The 19,529-nt window shown below is 40.7% G+C and overlaps 1 protein-coding gene across 2 annotated transcripts in view; it reads right to left on the reverse strand.

The window, feature by feature from the left end:
* ZNF875 (zinc finger protein 875) overlaps positions 1-19,529 on the reverse strand; it is a 34,815-nt gene that overhangs the window by 12,334 nt on the left and 2,952 nt on the right. For both annotated transcript variants that reach the window (XM_082708897.1, XM_082708896.1), the window contains exons 3-4: positions 11,146-11,272; positions 10,556-10,651 (exon numbers count right to left, since the gene is read on the reverse strand). In XM_082708897.1, the coding sequence (XP_082565023.1) occupies positions 10,556-10,651; positions 11,146-11,272 (223 nt within the window). The remainder of the gene's footprint in view (positions 1-10,555; positions 10,652-11,145; positions 11,273-19,529) is intronic.

The following is a 19,529-nucleotide window of genomic DNA, read 5'->3' on the forward strand; positions in this document are numbered from 1 at the left end:
ATACCAGTTAGAATGGCAAAAATGAACAAAACAGGAAACAAAAAATGTTGGTGAGAATGTGGAGAAAGGGGAACCCTCTTACACTCTTGGTGGGAATGTAAGTTGCTACAGCCACTCTGGAAAACAGTATGGAGGTTCCTCAAGATGTTAAGAATAGAGCTACCCTAGGGACACCTGCGAGGCTCAGTTGTTTGTGTGTCTATCTTTGGCTCAGGTCATGATTCCAGGGTCCTGGGATTCAGCCTCCCTGATCCACAGGAAGCCTGCTTCTCCTTCTCCCACTCCCTCTGCTTGTACTCCCTTTCTCGCTGTCTGTCAAATAAATAAAAATCTAAAAAAAAAAAAAAAAAAAAAAAGAATAGAGCTACCCTATAACCCAGCACTTACACTACTAAGTATTTACCCCAAAGATACAGATGTAATGAAAAGAAGGAGCACATGCACCCCAACGTTCATAGCAGTAATGTCCACAATAGCCAAATTGTGGATGGAGCCAAGATGCCCTTCAACAGATGAATGGATAAAGAAGATGTAGTACAGATAAACAATGGAATATTATTGAGCCATCAGAAATGATGAATACCCAACATTTGCATTGACATGGATGGAACTGAAGGGGATTATGTTAAGCGAAGTAAGTCAAACAGAGAAAGACAATTATCATATGGTTTCACTCATATGTGGAACATGAGGAATAGCATAGGGGACCATCGGGTAAGGAAGGGAAAACCAAAAGGGAAGAAATCAGAGAGGGAAATGAACCATGAGAAACTATGGACCCTGAGAAACAATCTGGGGGTTTCAAAGGGGAGGAAGTTGGGGGGAGGAGTTACAGCATGATGGGTATTGAGCAGGACACGTGCTGTGATGAGCATTGGGTGTTATAATTAACTAATGAATCACTGAACACTGAAAAAAAAAGTTATTTATACTAAAAAAAAAAAGACTCTTAACAAAAGAGAATAAATAGGGTTGAGGGAGGGAGGAAGGGAGGGAGGGGGGTGGGGGATGGTCTGGATGGGAGATGAGTATTAAGAAGGGCACTTGTTATGATAAGCACTGGATGTTGTATGTAAGTGATGAACCACTGAATTCTACTCCTGAAACCAATACAGCACTGTATGCTAATCAACTAGAACTTAAAAAATTAAAAAAAAATTTTTTTTAATCTTTTTTTTTCCCATTTTTTAAAAATTTTTTATTTTTTATAAACATATATTTTTATCCCCAGGGGTACAGGTCTGTGAATCACCAGGTTTACACACTTCACAGCACTCACCAAAGCACATACCCTCCCCAATGTCCATAATTTTTTTTTTTAATCTTAAAAAAAAATATATTTCAGGGGTGCCTGGGTGACTAAGTTAGTTGAGCATCTGCCTTCAGCTCAGATAATGATCCCGGCATCCTGGGATGGAGCCCCACATCGGGTTCCCTGCTCAGCAGGGAGTCTGCTTCTCCCTCTCCTTCTGCCCCTCCCCCCTGCTGTGCATGCTCTCTCTCTCCCTCTCTCTCTCAAATAAGTAAATAAAATCTTTTTTAAAAAAGAAAAGAAAGACATAAAGAGAGCCCCAGAGAGACATATCATAGACAAATTGTTGACTATCAGAAAAAAAGACGAAAGAGAAAATCTTGAGAGCAGCAAAAGGAAAATGATTCAACATGCACAGCAGGAAACAATATGATTAGAGCTAACTTCTCCTCAGAGACAATGGAGTATAGAATGATTTATTCAAGGTGCGGAAATAAAGGTGAAAAAGCTACTAAGGAAGAATTCTATTCTCCCAGAACTATCCCTCAATAATGAAATTGATACACATGTTCACAGATTAACAAGTACTCAGAGAGTATCTGTTGCTAGCAAACATGCCTTATAAGACATACTAAATAAGACTGTCAGGCTGAAAAGAAATGACACCAGACACTAACTCAAATCCACAGAAACAAATGAGGACCACCAAAACTGGTAAGTACCTGGGTAAATATAAAAGATTACATATGTCTATTTTTCTCCTTTCTTCTCTTAATTTCTCTGAAATGCATAAAATTATTATAAAAGGTAATAACTGTAACACCATATTATGGGTTTTATAATATGTATATTTTACTGGAACAAAGTTAGTATTAATTAATTATGCTAAATTAGATGCATTTTTAATTCCTAGAGCTGAATTAAGAAAATAGCTATAAAATTATATATATAACGTGTATAATAAATAATGATAAATGTATATACATATGCCAAAAAGGTAGGTGAATAAGAAAACATGAGGCATATAAAAAGCAAGTAGCAAAATGCCAGACTTAAACCATATTAAACACGAACAAACCAAACATTCTAAACAAAAGACAAAAAGTTCTTAGTTATACCACCAAAATCACAATCTATCTAAAATTTTGTTAAATTGGACATCACCAAAATTTAAACCTTTTTTTTTTTAAGATTTTATTTATTTATTTGTTAGGGAAAGAGAGAGAGCACAAGCAGGGGGAGTGGCAGGCAGAGCAGGCAGAGGGAGAAGCAGGCTCCCTGCTGAGCAAGGAGCCCGATGCAGGACTCCATCCCAGGACCCCAGGATCATGACCTGGCCTGAAAGTAGACGCTTAACAGATTGAGCCACCCAGATGTCCTGAAGTTTAAAACTTTTATGCTTGAAAAGACACCATGAAGAGACAAGACACAGATTTGTCTTTTTTCTGAAACTTGATTTTAAAGTTGAAAGTATGTGAAAACCATCTATCTAATATAGGACTATGTCCAGAATATATGAAAGACTCTTACAACTCAAAAAAGAAGATAAAACAATGCAATTTAAAAATGGGCAGAAGAACTAAGTAGCTATTTTGTTAAATGCAAAGGGGGCGGGGCACCTGGGTTGCTCAGTGGGTTAAGTCTCTGCCTTGAGCACAGGTCATGATCCCAAGGTCCTAGGATTGAGCCCAGAATCAGGCTCTCTGCTCAGCGGGAAGCCTGCTTCCTCTTCTCTCTGTGCCTGCCTCTCTGCCTACTTGTGATCTCTATCAAATGAATAAATAAATAATCTTAAAAAAAAGATACGCAAAGGGGGCGCCTGGGGGCTCAGTCGATTAAGTGTCTGGCTTCAGCTCAGGTCCTCATCTCAGGGTCCTAGGATAGAGCCCCGCATCAGGCTCCCTGCTCAGCAGGGAGTCTGCTTCTCCCTCCCCACTCCTCCTCCAGCTCGTGCTCTCTTTCTCTCTCTCAAATAAATTTTTAAAAAATCTTTAAAAAAAATGATGAACATCATCAGTCACTAGGGAAATGCAAATTAAAACCACAATGAAATATCACTACATACCACTAGAATGTCTGTTATGAAAATTAGAGACAATTCCAAGTGCTGACAAGGATGTAGAGAAACATACTGCTAATAGAAAATGTAAAAATAGAAATCAGAAATGTAAAATAGAAATACTAACAGAAATGTACAGTTACTTTGGAAAATAATTTTCCAGATTCTTACAAGGTTAAGTATAAATATACCTTACAGCCCAGAAATTTTACACCTCCTTATCTACCCAAAATGAAAACATATGCCTACACTGAGACTAGTACATGACGGTTCTTAGCCATGCTATTCACAATAGCCAAAAAGCAGACACAACCTATACATCTGTCAACCTGTGAACAGGCAAACAAAATGTGCTATGTCCTTACAATGGAATATTATATGGCAATAAAAAGGAACTAGGCCACCTGGGTGGCTCAGTGGATTAAGCCTCCCATTCTTGATTTCAGCTCAGGTCATGATCTCAGGGTCGCGGGATTGGCCCCTGCTCTGTGCTGACCATGGAGTCTGCTTGGGATTCTCTTTCTTCCTCTTCCTTCCCCCCCCCCAACACAGGCACACTCTCTCAAAAAAAAAAAAAGAAAGAAAGAAAAAAAGAAATGGATTACTGAACCTCAAAAATATTATGCCAAATCCAAAAGACTATACATTTTATGATACCATTTATAGAATATGTCTGGAAATAGAAAATCTATGGAGACAGCATATCAGTGGTTCCCCAGAGCTTGGATGGGAGCAGAGATAGATGCAAATGGGCATAAGGGAGCTTTTTGGGATGACAGCGTATTCTAAAGTTACATGGAAGTAATGACCATACAACAGTAAACATTTACAAAAAATAATGCAACTGTACACTTAAAATAACAAGACTTTATGGTACACAAATTATATCTTAATGAAGTTGTTAAAAAAAACTGTAAGACTTTATATTTCTAAAATGTCAGTATCATAAAAGACAAAGCAAGTTTACTGAAATGATCTATATTAAGGGACATTAAATAGGCATGACATGTAAATGCACTACTGAAACCAGGACTGGATCATTTTCTGGAGAGTTAAAAAGATATTACTGCATCTACTAACAAAATTATAATATCAGAAATAGGTATTAGATAAAATTATTGTATCAAAGTTAAATTTACTGAGGTTGGTAACTACTATGGTTATATGTGAATACAGCTCTTCTTAGAAAAAATTTTTTTAATTATGTTGTTAGCCACTGTATAGTACCTTTTTAAAAAAGATTTTATTTATTTATTTGGTAGAGAGAGATCACAAGTAGACAGAGAGAGGAGGAAGCAGTCTCCCGGCTGAGCAGAGAGCCCGATATTGGGCTTGATCCCAGGACCCTGGCATCATGACCTGAGGTGAAGGCAGAGGCTTTAAGCCACTGAACCACCCAGGCGCCCCTGTATAGTACCTTTTAACAAACATACACATATGAATGCACCCACCCATGCACCCACACACATACACCCATATACATACACATAAGTATATACACGTATATATTGAGAGAGGGAAGGAGAGGGGAGAACATGCATATAAGATACCACACAACCAAATATAAAATATTAATAGGTGATTTTATGATGCCATTTAACTTTTTTAAAATATTTTTCTTCTCTTTTAAAGATTTTATTTATTTATTTGACAGAGAGAGGGCACAAGTAGGCAGAGCAGCAGGCAGAGGCAGAGTGAGAAGCAGGCTCCCTGCTGAGCAAAGAGCCCAGTGTGGGACCCGATCCCAGGATACTGGGATCACAACCTGTGCTGAAGGCAGACACTTAATGAATGAGCCTCCAGGTGCCCCTAAAGATTAATCACTACATCCAACATTAATCACTATACCCAACATGGGGCTCGAACTCACATCCCCATCAAGAGTTTCATGCTTTACCAACTGAGCCGATCAGGTGCCCTAATGCCATTTTATAATAACATATATGCCATATATATTTCCATATATGTGTGTATGTAGAGGATAAAAGAGTTCTTTGTACTGTTTTTATTTTTGCAAATGTTCTGTAATTTTGAAGTAATTTCCAAATGTCAAGTCAAAAACATATCGGATGAAGACTACTTCTGAAAATGGCAGCAGACTGAGTCAGTCACAAGAATCCCCTGCAGAAAACAATGATGAAACTGGATAAAATACAACAAATAATTACTTCAAGTCACTGGAAAACGCCCAAAAGTGACCAGCAACTGGTTGGAGTAAATAGTTTACATTTAAAAAGCTGCAGTAAAAAGGGAGGGACTGGAATTTTCTTGCTACTAAGCACTCCCAACACACACAACCGCAGCAGAAATAGTGGTGCTTAAGGGCTTAAGGTGCCACAGGTGTTTATGGGCTTAAGGTGCCACAGGTCAGGATTCAGAGGTGGAACAGAAGCTGAAAATATGTGTTAAGAATAGAAAGAAATGGGGGTGCCTGGGTGGCTCAGTGGGTTAAAGCCTCTGCTTTCGGCTCAGGTTATGATCTCGGGGTCCTAGGATCGAGCCCCACATCGGGCTCTCTGCTCAGCGGGGAGCCTGCTTCCTCCTCTCTCTCTCTGCCTGCCTCTCTGACTACTTGTGATCTCTGTCTGCCAAGTAAATAAATAAAATATTAAAAAAAAAAAAGAATAGAAAGAAATGGGGGGCGCCTGGGTGGCTTGGCAGGTTAAAGCCTCTGCCTTTGGCTCAGGTCATGATCCCAGAGTCCTGGGATTAAGCCCCGCATCGGGCTCTCTGCTCAGCAGGGAGCTTGCTTCCTCCTCTCTCTCTGCCTGCCTCTCTGCCTGCTTGTGATCTCTGTCAAATAAAAAAAAAATTAATTAATTAAAAAGAAAAGAATAGAAGGAAATGGCTTCTATGCCTGGCTCAGTTGGTGAAGCGCATGATTCTTAGTCTTCGGGTTGTATGTTCGAGCCCCATGTTGGGTATGGAGATTACTTAAAAATAAAATCTTAAAAAAAAAAAAAGAAGGAAATGCACAGTCTCAAATCCTTGTATTAGGAAAGAAGGAAGCCTGAAAAGTAATCATGGTAAGCATCTATCTCAAAAACTTGGAAAAGAATAGCAAAATAAGTCCAAAGTAAGAATAGAAAGGAAATAATAAATACAAGTTCAGACATAATACATATAATAGATGGGATCAATAAAGCAAAAATAAAAGGCAAAATAAGCAGATGAAACCATTGTCTCTATATGAAACTCCAAAGAACATACACAGGACAAATTATGGGATTAATTAAACGTCTCAGCAAGGCTGCTGGGTGTATGATCAGTATGATGAAATGAATTTTAGTTTTACATTTTAACCAGAAATTATAAAAATTTAGTTTTTAAAAACATAACTCTCAAAACAAAACAAAAAAAATAAGCCTATGTATAAATTTAAAGAAAGATGTACATTTACATTAAAAATTGTAAAACCCAGGGTGCCTGGGTGGGTCTACCTTTGGCTCAGTCATGATCTCAGGGTCATAGGATTGAGCCCCGCATCAGGCTCTCTGCTCAGCAGGGACACTGCTTCCCACTCTCCCTCTGCCTGCCTCTCTGCCTATTTGTGATTTCTTTCTCTGTGTGTCAATAAATAAGTAAAAATCTTTTTTTTTTAAAGATTTTATTTATTTATTTGTCAGAAAGAGAGAGAGAGAAAGCATGCAAGCAGGCAGAGAGGCAGGCAGAAGCGGAGAGAGAGGCAGGCTCCCTGCTGAGCAAGGAGCCCCATGCGGGACTCGATCCCAGGATCCTGGGATCATGACCTGAGCCGAAGGCAGCGGTTTAACCCACTGAGCCACCCAGGCGTCCCAATAAGTAAAAATCTTAAAAAAAAATTGTAAGACCTAGCAATAGGTAGTAATAAAGATATATTAATAAATAAGTAAAAGAAAACACCACAGTAAGAGATTGTAAAAGATGCCAACTGTGAAATGTCAATTCTCTCTAAATTAATGAATATATTAATACACGTATTTTACTGAATATATATATTCTATGCAACTACAACAAAATCCTGACAGGAGACTTTCTGAAATCTGACAAGCTGATTGTAAAAGCCCACTGGGCTAAAGCTACAAACACAAGAATAAGACGGTAGGACTTGCCCTACCAGACACAAAGACTTACTATAAAGCTATAGGAAATTAAAACAGTGTGATATTTGTGTAGGCATAAACAGATACTGCATTGGAATAAAACAGAGTTCAGACACTGATCCAGGCATCTACTGAAATTCAAAATACAAGAGGTGGCAAGGTAAATTGGGGAAAATGATGAATTATTTATGAAATGGGGTCAAGTCTGATGGTGATGCATTTAGAAATCTATAAAAACAGATCCATATCTCTCAACACTCACAAAATCAATTCCAGACAGAACAAAGACCTAAGTTGTAGAAAGCAAAAATTTTTTTAATTTAAAGAAGAAAATAGAAATAATGTCTTTATGATCTTGACAGAGGGAAGGACTTCTTAAATCAGACAGACACATACACAGACAACATCAAAAAAGTTTGACAAATTCAAACACATTAAAAATTTATGAAATTAAAACACTGGGTGAATTTCATAACACTTTTGAAATGAAAGTAATGGGAAACAGATCAGAGATTGCCAGAGGTTAAGGGTGGAGGGAGAGTAACATGAAGGGGTTTCTTTGGAGTGGTGGAATATCCTGTATCCTTACTGCGGATGTATCCTACATCATTCTATGTAGGTGACAAAGTTTCACAGTACTATACAACAATCACAAAAGAGTACATGTAAGAATGATAAAATCTGAGTCTGATGAAAGTCTGTAGCTGATCTAATAGTATTGTTACCAATGTCAATTTCCTGGTTTTGAAATTGGAGAAAGCTGGGTAAAGAATAGATGGGAATTTGTGGCATCAGGGTGGCTCAGTGGCTTAAAGCCTCTTCCTCCAGCTCAGGTCATGATCTCAGGGTCCTGGGATTGAGCCCCACATCAGGCTCTCTGCTCATCAAGGAGCCTGCTCCCCCCCCGCACCCCCCCTGCCTGCCTCTCTGCCTACTTGTGAATTCTGTCTGTAAATAAATAAATAAAATCTTAAAAAAAAAGAAAAAGAATAGATGGGAACTTGCTGTATTATCTTTACAAACTGAGACTTAAATTATTTTGAAATTAAACAACTTTTTATTTTTTAAAAGATTTTATTTATTTATTTACTTACCTGAGAGATGGTGACAGAGATAGCGTGAGAGCAAGAGCAGGGAGGAGAGGGAGAAGCAGGCAGGAGCCCAACATGGGGCTCAATCCCAGAACCCTCGGATCATGACCTGAGCCAAAGCAGACACTTAACCAACTGAGCCAACCAGGAGCCCCTAAACAGCTTTTTATAAAGCAGGTAGGCAGTCCACAGATTGGAGGAAGATGGACATAATCCATTCAGCAGACAAAACAGTCATTTCCAGGATTTAAATTCTTCTACAAATGAACAAGAAAAAGAAAAGCAGGCAAAAGATTTGAGCAGAGAATTCACAGGAGAGGAAACACCAATGCTAATCAACTTAAGAACATATGAAAAGATGCTCAAACTCAATGCTAATCAAATTAAAACTAGTGTGAGAGGCCATTTCATACCCAAAGGAGAGTCAGAAACATAAGTCTCTGTTATGGCAGCTTTGCAAACTAATGAAACAACTGTTGAGAGCAATTTGGCATTCCCTAGGCAGGAGGAATGAGTGCACAGTCTTTGACTCAGCTACTCTACTCCTAGGCATCTATCTTAGAGAAATGCGCTTATATTATATGCGCTTATATGCCCAAGGACACATGTATTAGAACGTATATAGTTGCAATTTTTTTTAAGATTTTGAGAGAAAGAATGTGCATAAGCAGGGGGAGGGGGAGAATCAGACTCCAGGCTGAACAGGGCCTGGGATCATGACCTGAGTCGAAGGCAGACACTTAACCAACCAAGCCAACCAGGTACCCCGATAGCTGCATTCTTTAATAGCCAATATTGGTAAAAACATAGATGTCCAACAAAATAAAATGGATAAATGAATTGTGTTATAACTATGCATGTAATACAATAAATACTATATAGTAGTGAAAATGAATGAACCAGAACAACATATATCAATATGGGTTCATCTCACAAACTCAGAGTCAGCAGAGAGAACAAACTATAGGAGGATATACATAATATGATGACATTAATGAAAAGTTTAAAAATATGTCAAACAGGGGCGCCTGGGTGGCTCAGTGGGCTAAGCCTCTGCCTTCAGCTCAGGTCATGATCTCGGGGTCCTGGAATCGAGCCACACATTGGGCTCTCTGCTCGGCGGGGAGCTTGCTTCCCCTCTCTCTCTCTGCTCTGCCTCTCTGCCTACTTGTGATCTCTATGTCAAATAAATAAATAAAATCTTTAAATAAAAATAAAAATAAAAATATGTCAAACAACACTGTAGATGGTTGAGGGATTCACACATATGAAAGAAAGCAAAAGACCATGCACGAGATTTATAACTCCTAATTTTGAAAAAACAGCTCCCTTTGGGCAGGGGTATGGGGAGGTACGGAAGTAGGAACTTCAACTATTTAGGTAATGCTTTATTTCTTAAGCTGGGATGTCGGCTCAGGAGCACACTTTTAAAATTATTATTCATAGCTTACCGTAATCTTAACTACTAACACTTTTTTTAAATTATGGGAATTGGAAAGGTAGAAATAATCAATTACATCTCACCTATAGGAAACTAGAAAGTATCTGAAGGGTGGCAGACTTAATGTGCACAGGATAGATGTAGTTTTTAAGATCAAGAGAAAAGGGGTGCCTGAGTGGCTCAGTGGGTTTAAGCCTCTGCCTTCAGCTCGGGTCATTGCCTCAGGGTCCTGAGATGAAGCCCCACATCAGGCTCTCTGCTCAGCAGGGGCCTGCTTCCCGCCCCCCTACCTGCCTCTTGACGTACTTGTGATCTCTTTTGTCTGTCAAATAAATAAATAAAATTTAAAAAAAAAAATCAAGAGAAGAGAAAGAAGCCCATGAATGAGGAAAGAACGAACATGATGAAGAAGGCAAGCCAGGTAAAGAAGGGAGGCTTCCTGGTGGAGGAAAGAGACAAGGAAACCAAGAAAGCCCCTTGCTCAACTGAAAAAGATATTCTAGAAGGTTATGCCAGGCAGACTTACCAATGATCTAGGAGGCCTGAGAAGAACTTCTTCCCTGTACCATGTACCCTTCTTTCCTATCTTCCAAGCTGCGGATGGTCCCATCTACCCTGCGTCACACTCACCTGGACAGAGGCCCAGTGGATGTTGTCTCTCCTCTATACAGGGCTCTTCCCCTTGCTCCAGCTGAGAAATGAGTTTTGGTTTGGAAAATGGAACATCTGCTCGTGGGGGAAAAAACAAAAACAAAACAAACAAACAAAACCAAGGAGATTCTTGGTCATGGGCTCAAGGGGCCATTTCGTACGTCAGAGCCAAAATGTGTAGGGAAACCCAAAGGGTGGTACAAAGGGCCTGTAACTGTAACTGTGAACTCTCCTCAGAAGAGCTGAGTAAGTAAACATGCCTCTGGTCAGGAAAACAGCATATTAACACATATTAACACATGGTGAAGGAAAATCACCTAGGTTTCAAACAAGAAAAGCAAAAAAGAGCCCCACCCTTGAGAAAGAGGCATGGAAATGCAGTGTTAGGGGCAACATGAGTAAATCTCCCTGTTTTCAATTCCACTAAATCCAGATTTCCCCTGAGGGAGGGGGATTACTGTTCCTAAGCCCAACACTAGGACAAAGCTGCTTCATGGGTAGCCTTTCCTTGTGAGTGCAGAAAATACTCTGTGGGACAGATTTTAAGTGGGGAGGGAAGCCATCCTTACCTAGTGAGACCAGGTGGCTGTAGGTCTCCAGCATTACTTCCCTGTGCAGGGTCCTCTGAGCTGGGCTCAGCAACCTCCACTCCTCCTGGGTGAAGTCCACAGCCACATCCCCGAATGCCACAAATGCCTTTAACACAAAACACACCACTGTTCATCCAGGAGTTCACCTTGTTCAGGATGAAGAATCAAAAGGCTTCCCTGTGGGAGGTAGGGATTTCTAAGACCTACTTTGGGTTATGAATGAAAGGTACCAGAATATGCCATTCCAAATTATGACATTTTGGCTTATGCCAAAATCATCATCATCATCATCATCATCATCATCATCATCATCATCATCCATTTTGGATTATTTTGGGCTGAAGGCATTGAGAAGAAGCAGACATAAGAAAAGCTCTCTGCCCTCCCCCTACCCGACTAAAAGCAGAATATAAATTTGTGAAAGTATCTTCCTGCTCTACCGGGAAGAGTAGAAGTTAATCTCTGGAAACAACTCTACACCCTTATAAGCCAGGAGATGGCACTGAAGGAATCCAAACAACAAACCTTACTAACTACCCCTTATCTTCGACCACTATTTGCCATCCTCACTCAAAATCCTCTTCCTTTGTCTTCTCAACTCTCTAAAAAGTCCTTGTTCTTCTGTTAAGATGTTATATGAGCCCAAGTTCTTTTTTTTTCAAGATCTTATTTATTTAGTTGTTAATTTGTCAGAGAGAGAGCACAAGCAGGCAGTGGCAGGCAGAGGCAGAGAGAGAAGCAGCCTCCCAGAAGCATGCGGAGAGAGAAGCAAGGAGCCCGTTGTGGGACTCGATCCCAGGACCCTGGGATCATGACCTGAGCTGAAGGCAGCGGCTTAACCAACTGAGCCACCCAGGCATTCCATGAGCCCAAGTTCTAACCACCCCTTTGAGTTACTCATCACTGAGTGCTCCCATGTGTATCTATGATGTATGTTAATAACCTTCTGTTTGTTTTTCTCTTGTTGATCTGTATTTTGTTGGTCTAATTTATAGGGTGCCAGCCAATGAACCCAAAATAGGTCAAGGAAAAATTATTTTCTTTTCCTTTCCCTACATGACCTTAGGGCCAAGGGTTCAAACACCATTATTCTCCTTTCTCTATCCAGCCAGCATCATTTATGCACCTACTACTGTCAACATTCTAGGCTAGCTGCTACTGGGGATGAAAGCAAAACATAAGTCCCTGCACATTAGGAGCTTTAAATCTAAGCAGGGAGAAGAGGAAGACATCACACACAGTTAAACAGTAAAAAAAATAATTATCTTACTGAGCTTGAAGAATATCAGAGACTATTTGGTCTAAGCATTTATGCTCTACTTACCTGAGGCAGCTGAGTCTCTTGGGGGTGAGGACCTACCAATATGTATATTTCGTAGCAGGACCCATTCCTCCACCTTGCTCATACTCCCACTGCCTTGATCCCACCTGAAGAGTGCAAGTGCATAGGTGGGAAGACTATGGACTCAAATCACACTGTCCCCAAGTAGAGTGCCCATCAGCAAATTTAGTCAACCTTTCAGCACTTCCCAAGAAAAAACAGTGCTTATGTCATAGAATTGTGCTGAGGATCAGAGAAGTTGATAAATGTAAGGACTCAAAACAAAGGACTGTTGCACACAGTTAAGCACTCAGGGAGGATTTCCCTAGCTGTTCCATGAAAATTTTTTCTTCAGGTTCTTATTCCCCTCTACTGCTTTAATGTACCCCCTTAACTCTAGATAACGTGTTACTCATTTTTATTTTCTGACTGCCTATCAGACTCTAAGTTCCATAGGCATTGTTCACCGTTATTGTCCTGGTGCCCAAAGCAGAGCCTGCAAACACCAAGCAGTCAAATATTTTTAGATGACTGAATGTGCATTTATTATTATCATTCCCCTAACGAAGTTTTAAATGCTCTTCTGCTACCTAGAAGACTTTACTTTGGAGTGTGGGAATATATAATGGCCCTTGGCATGAAGGTTTTGGTGAGGTGTCTTGGCATGGAGGTGTACAGAACCCAAGCCCCAAGGAGTCTAGGGATCTAGTTCTGGGATTTTTTCCTAGCTCATTGTAGAACAGTGTTTTTGTCTTTCAAAAGAGAGCATAATCTGGGGCTCCTGGGTGGCTCAATCAGTTGTGTCCATATCTTGGCTCTGGCTTAGGTCATGATCTCAGGGTTGTGAGATCAAGCCCCACATCAGGCTCCATGCTTGGTGGGGAGTCTACTTGGGATTCTCTCTCTCCCTGTGCCCCTCTCCCTGCTTGCATACACCCTCTCTCCCTCTCTCTAAAATAAATAAATATTTAAAAAAAAAAAAAGATTTTAAAAGAGGACACAATCTGCAGTCCAGATAGGGTTACTTTGAGCCATATACAGCATTTTCCTTATATCACTTATATGTTGGATGATTTCCTATGAAAACATCAACTCATGAGCTCTGTTGAAAAAAGTCCATAGGGGTGCCTGGGTGGCTCAGTGGGTTAGGCCTCTGCCTTCGGCTCAGGTCATGATCTCAGGGTCTTGGGATCAAGCCCCGCATCGGGCTCTCTGCTCAGCAGTGAGCCTGCTTCCCCCTCTCTCTGCCCGCCTCTCTGCCTACTTGTGATCTCTCTCTCTCAAATAAATAAATAAAATCTTAAAAAAAAAAGTCCATAAATCTGACTACTCACTCTGGGCTTTGCGTTGCTGCAGGGCCACAGATGGCCGAGGTGACTCACACTAGGGGTCCATTAGCCCACCCATGTTATTTGCAGATTGCTGCAACTCCTACCTTGCCCATTTCATTTAGCTACCTGCCTGGTCCCTTTGGTGATTTAATTTTTTAAAAAAAGATTTTATTTATTTATTTGACAGAGAGAGAGATATATCACAAGGAGGCAGAGAGGCAGGCAGAGAGAGAGGAGGAAGCAGGCTCCTGGCTAAGCAGAGAGCCCGATGCAGGGCTCGATCCCAGGACTCTGGGATCATGACCGGACCCGAAGGCAGAGGCTTTAACCGACTGATTTAATTTTGCATCCCTCTCAGAACACTATCCCTCCTTGAGGGATGACACTGTCTCCCAAACACAAGTGTTCTGCCCTGGCTGTGGAATGGTCTTAAAACAGGACCCCACCTTGCGTCCTCCCCCTGCCTATAGTAAGAGCAATCCCAGAAGCCAGCCCTCCATCAAAGCAATTAATTATAAATAAAGACCAGTCAGGATGAGTGAGTGCTATGGTTCTCACCCCTCATGTCTAGCTGTACTTTAGAACTAACTGTGGTGTTTTAAACTATGGACTCCTGGGTCTCTCCACAAATGGATAAAATCAGACTCTCTGGGGATAGAGCTTTTATACTTTTAAAGGCTCCTAAGTAGAGTCATGGTTTAAAATCACCAGGCCACAGGAATCTCAAGAGGGAAAGGTCAATGGAGGATAGAGAGATCACAGCAGGTTTTATAAGAAGGTATGATCTTAGTTGTAAAGGGCAGGCAGGATTTTGAAGGATCAAGAAGAAAGAACAGGGATGGGCCCTCCAGACAAGACATATGGGATGGGAGGAAATAAGGAATGAAAAGTGGCTAGCTAGAAAAGAGAGCAGGCAGGTAATGGCAGACTACAGAGGGTCTGAATGGCCAAAGGAATATAAAATTCTATCCTCTACTGTGCACTGAAGGTAATATTTGAGTGATATACTTGATGAGTACACACAAGTGTACGTGATGAGTAGATGAGTGTACAAGTGGATAGCACGTGTAGCAAAATATTCATTGTTGAATCTAGGTGGTGGGTATGTGAGTCAATGTTAAAGTCTTTATATTTTTTCTGTAGGTTTGAAACTTTTCATAATTAAATATTGAAGAGAAAAGACCATTCATTCAGATATCTGCCTAGTCCCGGCGGTTATTTGATTTTACAGCCCTCTTGGAATGAACACACACATGTGTGTGCATGCAAAAGTAACTAGAAAATTTCTAACAAAGAAGCAGCACTGCAGACCAACTTACATTCTTTCAACAAGTTTAATGCAACCGGTATTTGCACAGCCCTGGAAAAATTCATGGTTTCTTTGGCAGAGAACCACACATGCAGTGGGTATGGAAACACTAAATGGATGACTCTCCAGGACCTATTCCAAACCTCTTTCACTGAGGAGGAACTCAGCTAGCAGCTGGGGGCACTACAGCCAACCCAAGGGGAGGCCCGACTGGCATAAATGTGACCTATCCCTTTGTCAACTGAAGAATGGATTGGTGGCCAACTGGAACCAATAAGACACAGTAGACCGCTGCTGGACCCTAGCAGAAGAAGTCTACATTTTTAAGATGGACTAATGCAGAGCCAGTATTTTTCCTAATGCTCATAAACGTGGGCACAAATGACCCAACAGAGGCAGCCAAATTCAGTGCATTGGCCTTGAGTGCAGTCCCTAAACCAACAGCAGCACCAGCATCTCTTAGGAACTTGTTAGAAATACAAATTCTCAGGCCCAATCCCAGAAACACTGAATCAGAATTCTAGCATGTGGGGCCCAGCAACCTGTTTTAACAAGGCTTCTCGGTGATTCTGATCCGAGAAAAGTCTGATCTTAGAAAAGTCTAAGAAATACTATGGCTTAAAGCACACTCTGGAGACAGACTGTGCTCAAATGACAGCCCTCTTTCTCCCACCACTTTGCACCAATAACTTGATATTTCTGTCTCAATTTTCTAAAAATGGGTATTAAATTATGACTTTCCTTTTAGGATTGTTATGCAACTTAAAGTTGCCAATAATAAACATCTTACAACTGTGAGGGGAATTAGTGTGATGAGGCTGACACCATGAACAGCGTAGAATGGAGAAATGAAAGAATCCCAGTCCTTGATAAGCTTATGCAGGAAGAGGACCAACCCCAAAGTGTGTCCTGGCTCAGGACTTTCTCTCAGGTGGGCTCAGTTATTGTTTAGAACAGCCCAAGTGGGGTTTTCCAACAGCCAAAAGGTATAACATCCTATCTTGTAGCAATGGCCACCTTCACCCCCCCCACCTCCTTCCCCCACCACCCAATAAATCATGCCTCTCTTTTTCTACCCTTTAGGCATTTTCCTCCTATACTAACACTAGGCTTGGCCATGGGACATGCTTTAGCCAACTGGACATTGGCCACCATGATGCAAGCAGAGGTTTGGAAGGCATTTGGGTTTGGGGTTGGCCTTGTTTCTTTCTGTGCAGTCAACTTTGAGGCCAACATGTAAGTAAATGGAACTTGTCTGCTGACGAGGCCACAGAAAACCAAGGACTGAGGTACCTCAGCAGAAGACCAGCCTGTCAACCACGAGCTATATAAGGCCATCCTGCTCCAGCTGAGCAGCCCACTGACAACAGTAAGAAGTAAGACCAGGTAAACCAAAGGAAGAACCACTCTGCTGTGCCAAGCCTAAAAGCTGACCCACAGAATTACCCACAGAAGAAAGAAATGAAATGTCAACACAATTACAAAAAACATGTGACATTAGTTATGGGAACAGGAACAGCAGAGGTTATGTGCACAATTGGGAAAAGTAGTAAACAAATTGTTAGTGGAGGCTGGAAAAGTGGTTAAGGAAACCACTAGGGCAGCCTGAGAAAGGCCATGCCTTTTAGGTACTAGCAACACTGTTACCTGTGCTCACTTGGAAAATACCTAATGATTTCCAGATCTGGCTAATGAGATCTCCAGGAACCCCCTTAAAGGCTTCAGCTGGATGCCTCTAGCTACATATGAGAACTTATAAAAAGAGCAGAGTTGAAGAAGCAACTGAGTAGTTTGTAAGCATAATTCAGGGGGAATACAGACATGGAAAAAAACAAGAACCAAAGTACCTTAAGCAACTAGCTTGTTACTGTCACATACAGACAGCCATCCCGCCCCAGCCAAACCGCCAGTGGATTGCAGCGACACGAGCATGCCCCAGTGAAGCCTGCCAAACACCCTTCTGTGCCCAGCTCAAAACACTGACCCATCAAATTGTGTGCTAATGAATTATTTTAAGTCAGTAAGGCTTGGGGTAGTTTGTTATGCAGCAAGGGCTAACTGATACACTGGTAAAGAAATGTCATAGTAGATGAAAAATACTTTATAACCAATATCATCCTTGACTTGCTGTGATACTCGTGCTGTCAGAAACTTCTTAGATTTAGGGGTGCCTGGGTGGCTCAGTTGGTTAAGCCTCTGCCTTCAACTCAGGTCCTGATACCAGGGTCCTGGGGACTGAGTCCCAAATCGAGACCTCTACTCAGTGGGGAGCCTCCTTCTTCCTCTGTCTGCTCTGCTTTCTGCTCCCCCTGCTTGGGCTCACACACTCTCTCTCTCTCTGACAAATAAATAAAAATCTTAAAAAAAAAAAAAAAAAGAAACTCCTTAGATTTGGCAAGTATTAGATTCAGTCCTTCCATCTTTCTCTTACTCCTGGGCCTGAAATCATTACATGAAAAAGAGGATAGATTCCTCTGAACAACTCAAACAGTTATTTGTCTTCCTTTCTCCAGCCAAGCTCCTAAAAAATGACTTAATCTAAGTTAAAGGTGTAATAAGCACATTTTCAGAATTAATAACCAGAACATGATGTCAGAAACAGCACAACACATTTGAAACGAGGAGTGTCCTAGGGTGCCTGGGTGGCACAGTTGGTTAACCATCCAAGTCTTGATTTCAGCTCAGGCCATGATCTCAGGGTCATGAGACTGAGCCCCTAGTCCAGTTCCACACTCAGTGGGGAGTCTGCTTAAAGATTCTCTCCCTCTGCCCCTCCGGCTTCTCTCTTTCTCTCTCTCAAATAAATAAATGTGATATGAGGCATGTTCTGAGTACCTAAGACACTGTTGTGAGCCACTGAAGAAGGGCTTCTGAACAGAAAAGTAATGTCCCGGTAATGTTTGGGGTAAAAGAGAAAGAAAGAAACATGCAGTGGGAGCAAAGGACCATATCAATACGTAGAAACCAACCAGGACACTCTTGTAAACATTCACATGAGAAAAGAAAAAGATCTGTGCTGGCAGTTCTACCCTGAGGATGCACAACTGCACAGCATAGCAATAAAAATGAAACGAAAACCCTGCAAAACATAAAGCAGACATCATGATGGAAGAAGGGGGCCTCAAAAACAAGAAATAATCAAAAGGATCAAATGTTTTAGAACAGGCAGAGTTCCAAAGCTCCAACTAGGTGAGTCCCAACTGCTTTGAAACTCACCTTATCATATTTTTGCTGTGAGAATAAATACAAATCTATAAAAGAATTTCACAAGCAAAATTGATCATAGAAGCAAAATTTACATTAATTAAAACATTGGGAATAAGTTAAATAAATAAATAAATTGGAAGGGACCCTCTTGTACCACTGGTGGGAATGCAAGCTGGTACAACCACCGTGGAAGATAGTATGAAGGTTCCTTGAAAAGTTAAAAATAAGGGCACCTGGGCGGCTCAGTCAGCGAAGAGTCTGCCTTCAACTCAGGCCATGATCCTGGAGTCCTGGGATCAAGCCCCACACTGCTCTCCCCACTCAGTGGGGAGTCTGCTTCTCTCACTGCCTCTCCCCCTACTCGTGTTCCCTCTCTCTTACATTAAAAAAAAAAAAAAAGTTAAAAAAATAGAATTACCCTATGATCCAGTAATCACACTACTGGGTATTTAGCCGAAAATACAAAAAAAAAAAAAAAATTCAAAGGGATACATACACCCCTATGTTTATAGTAGCATTATTTACAATAGCCAAATTATGTAAGCAGCCCAAGTGTCCATCAATAGATGAATGGATAAAGAAGATGTGACATATGTATATATGTCACATCTTCTTTATATATATATATAAATTATATATATATATATACATATATATATATAAAAAAATGAAATATCACTGAGCCATAAAAAAGAATGAAAAGTTGCCATTTGCAACATGGATGGAGCTAGAGGGTATAATGCTAAGCAAAATAGTCAGAGAGAAACAAATACCATATGATTTCACTCATATGTGGAATTTAAGAAACAAAATAAACGAGCAGAGGAAAAAAGAGAGAGAGAAACCAAGAAATAGAATCTTAATCATTGAGAACAAACTGATGGATACTAGAGGGGAGATAGAGGGGAGGCAGCGGGAGGAGTGAAATAGGTGATGAAAATTAAGGAGGGCATTTGTGATGAGCACTGGGTGATGTATGGAAGTGCTGAATCTCTACATTATACACCTGAGATTAATGTAACACTGTAGGCTAACTATAATGCAATTAAAAAATAATAATAAAAACAATCCCCCAAACTGGAAAATAATGGATGGGTTCATCCACTCGATGCACTACATTATAGAAATCACTTCCAGTGGTTTAAGTATTGGCTGTTTCTCCACCGATAAAATATGGGTCTGGGTAGAGAGCTGA

Source organism: Mustela nivalis (genome assembly GCF_964662115.1).
Source record: "Mustela nivalis genome assembly, chromosome: 18".
Taxonomy (NCBI): Eukaryota; Metazoa; Chordata; class Mammalia; order Carnivora; family Mustelidae; genus Mustela; species Mustela nivalis.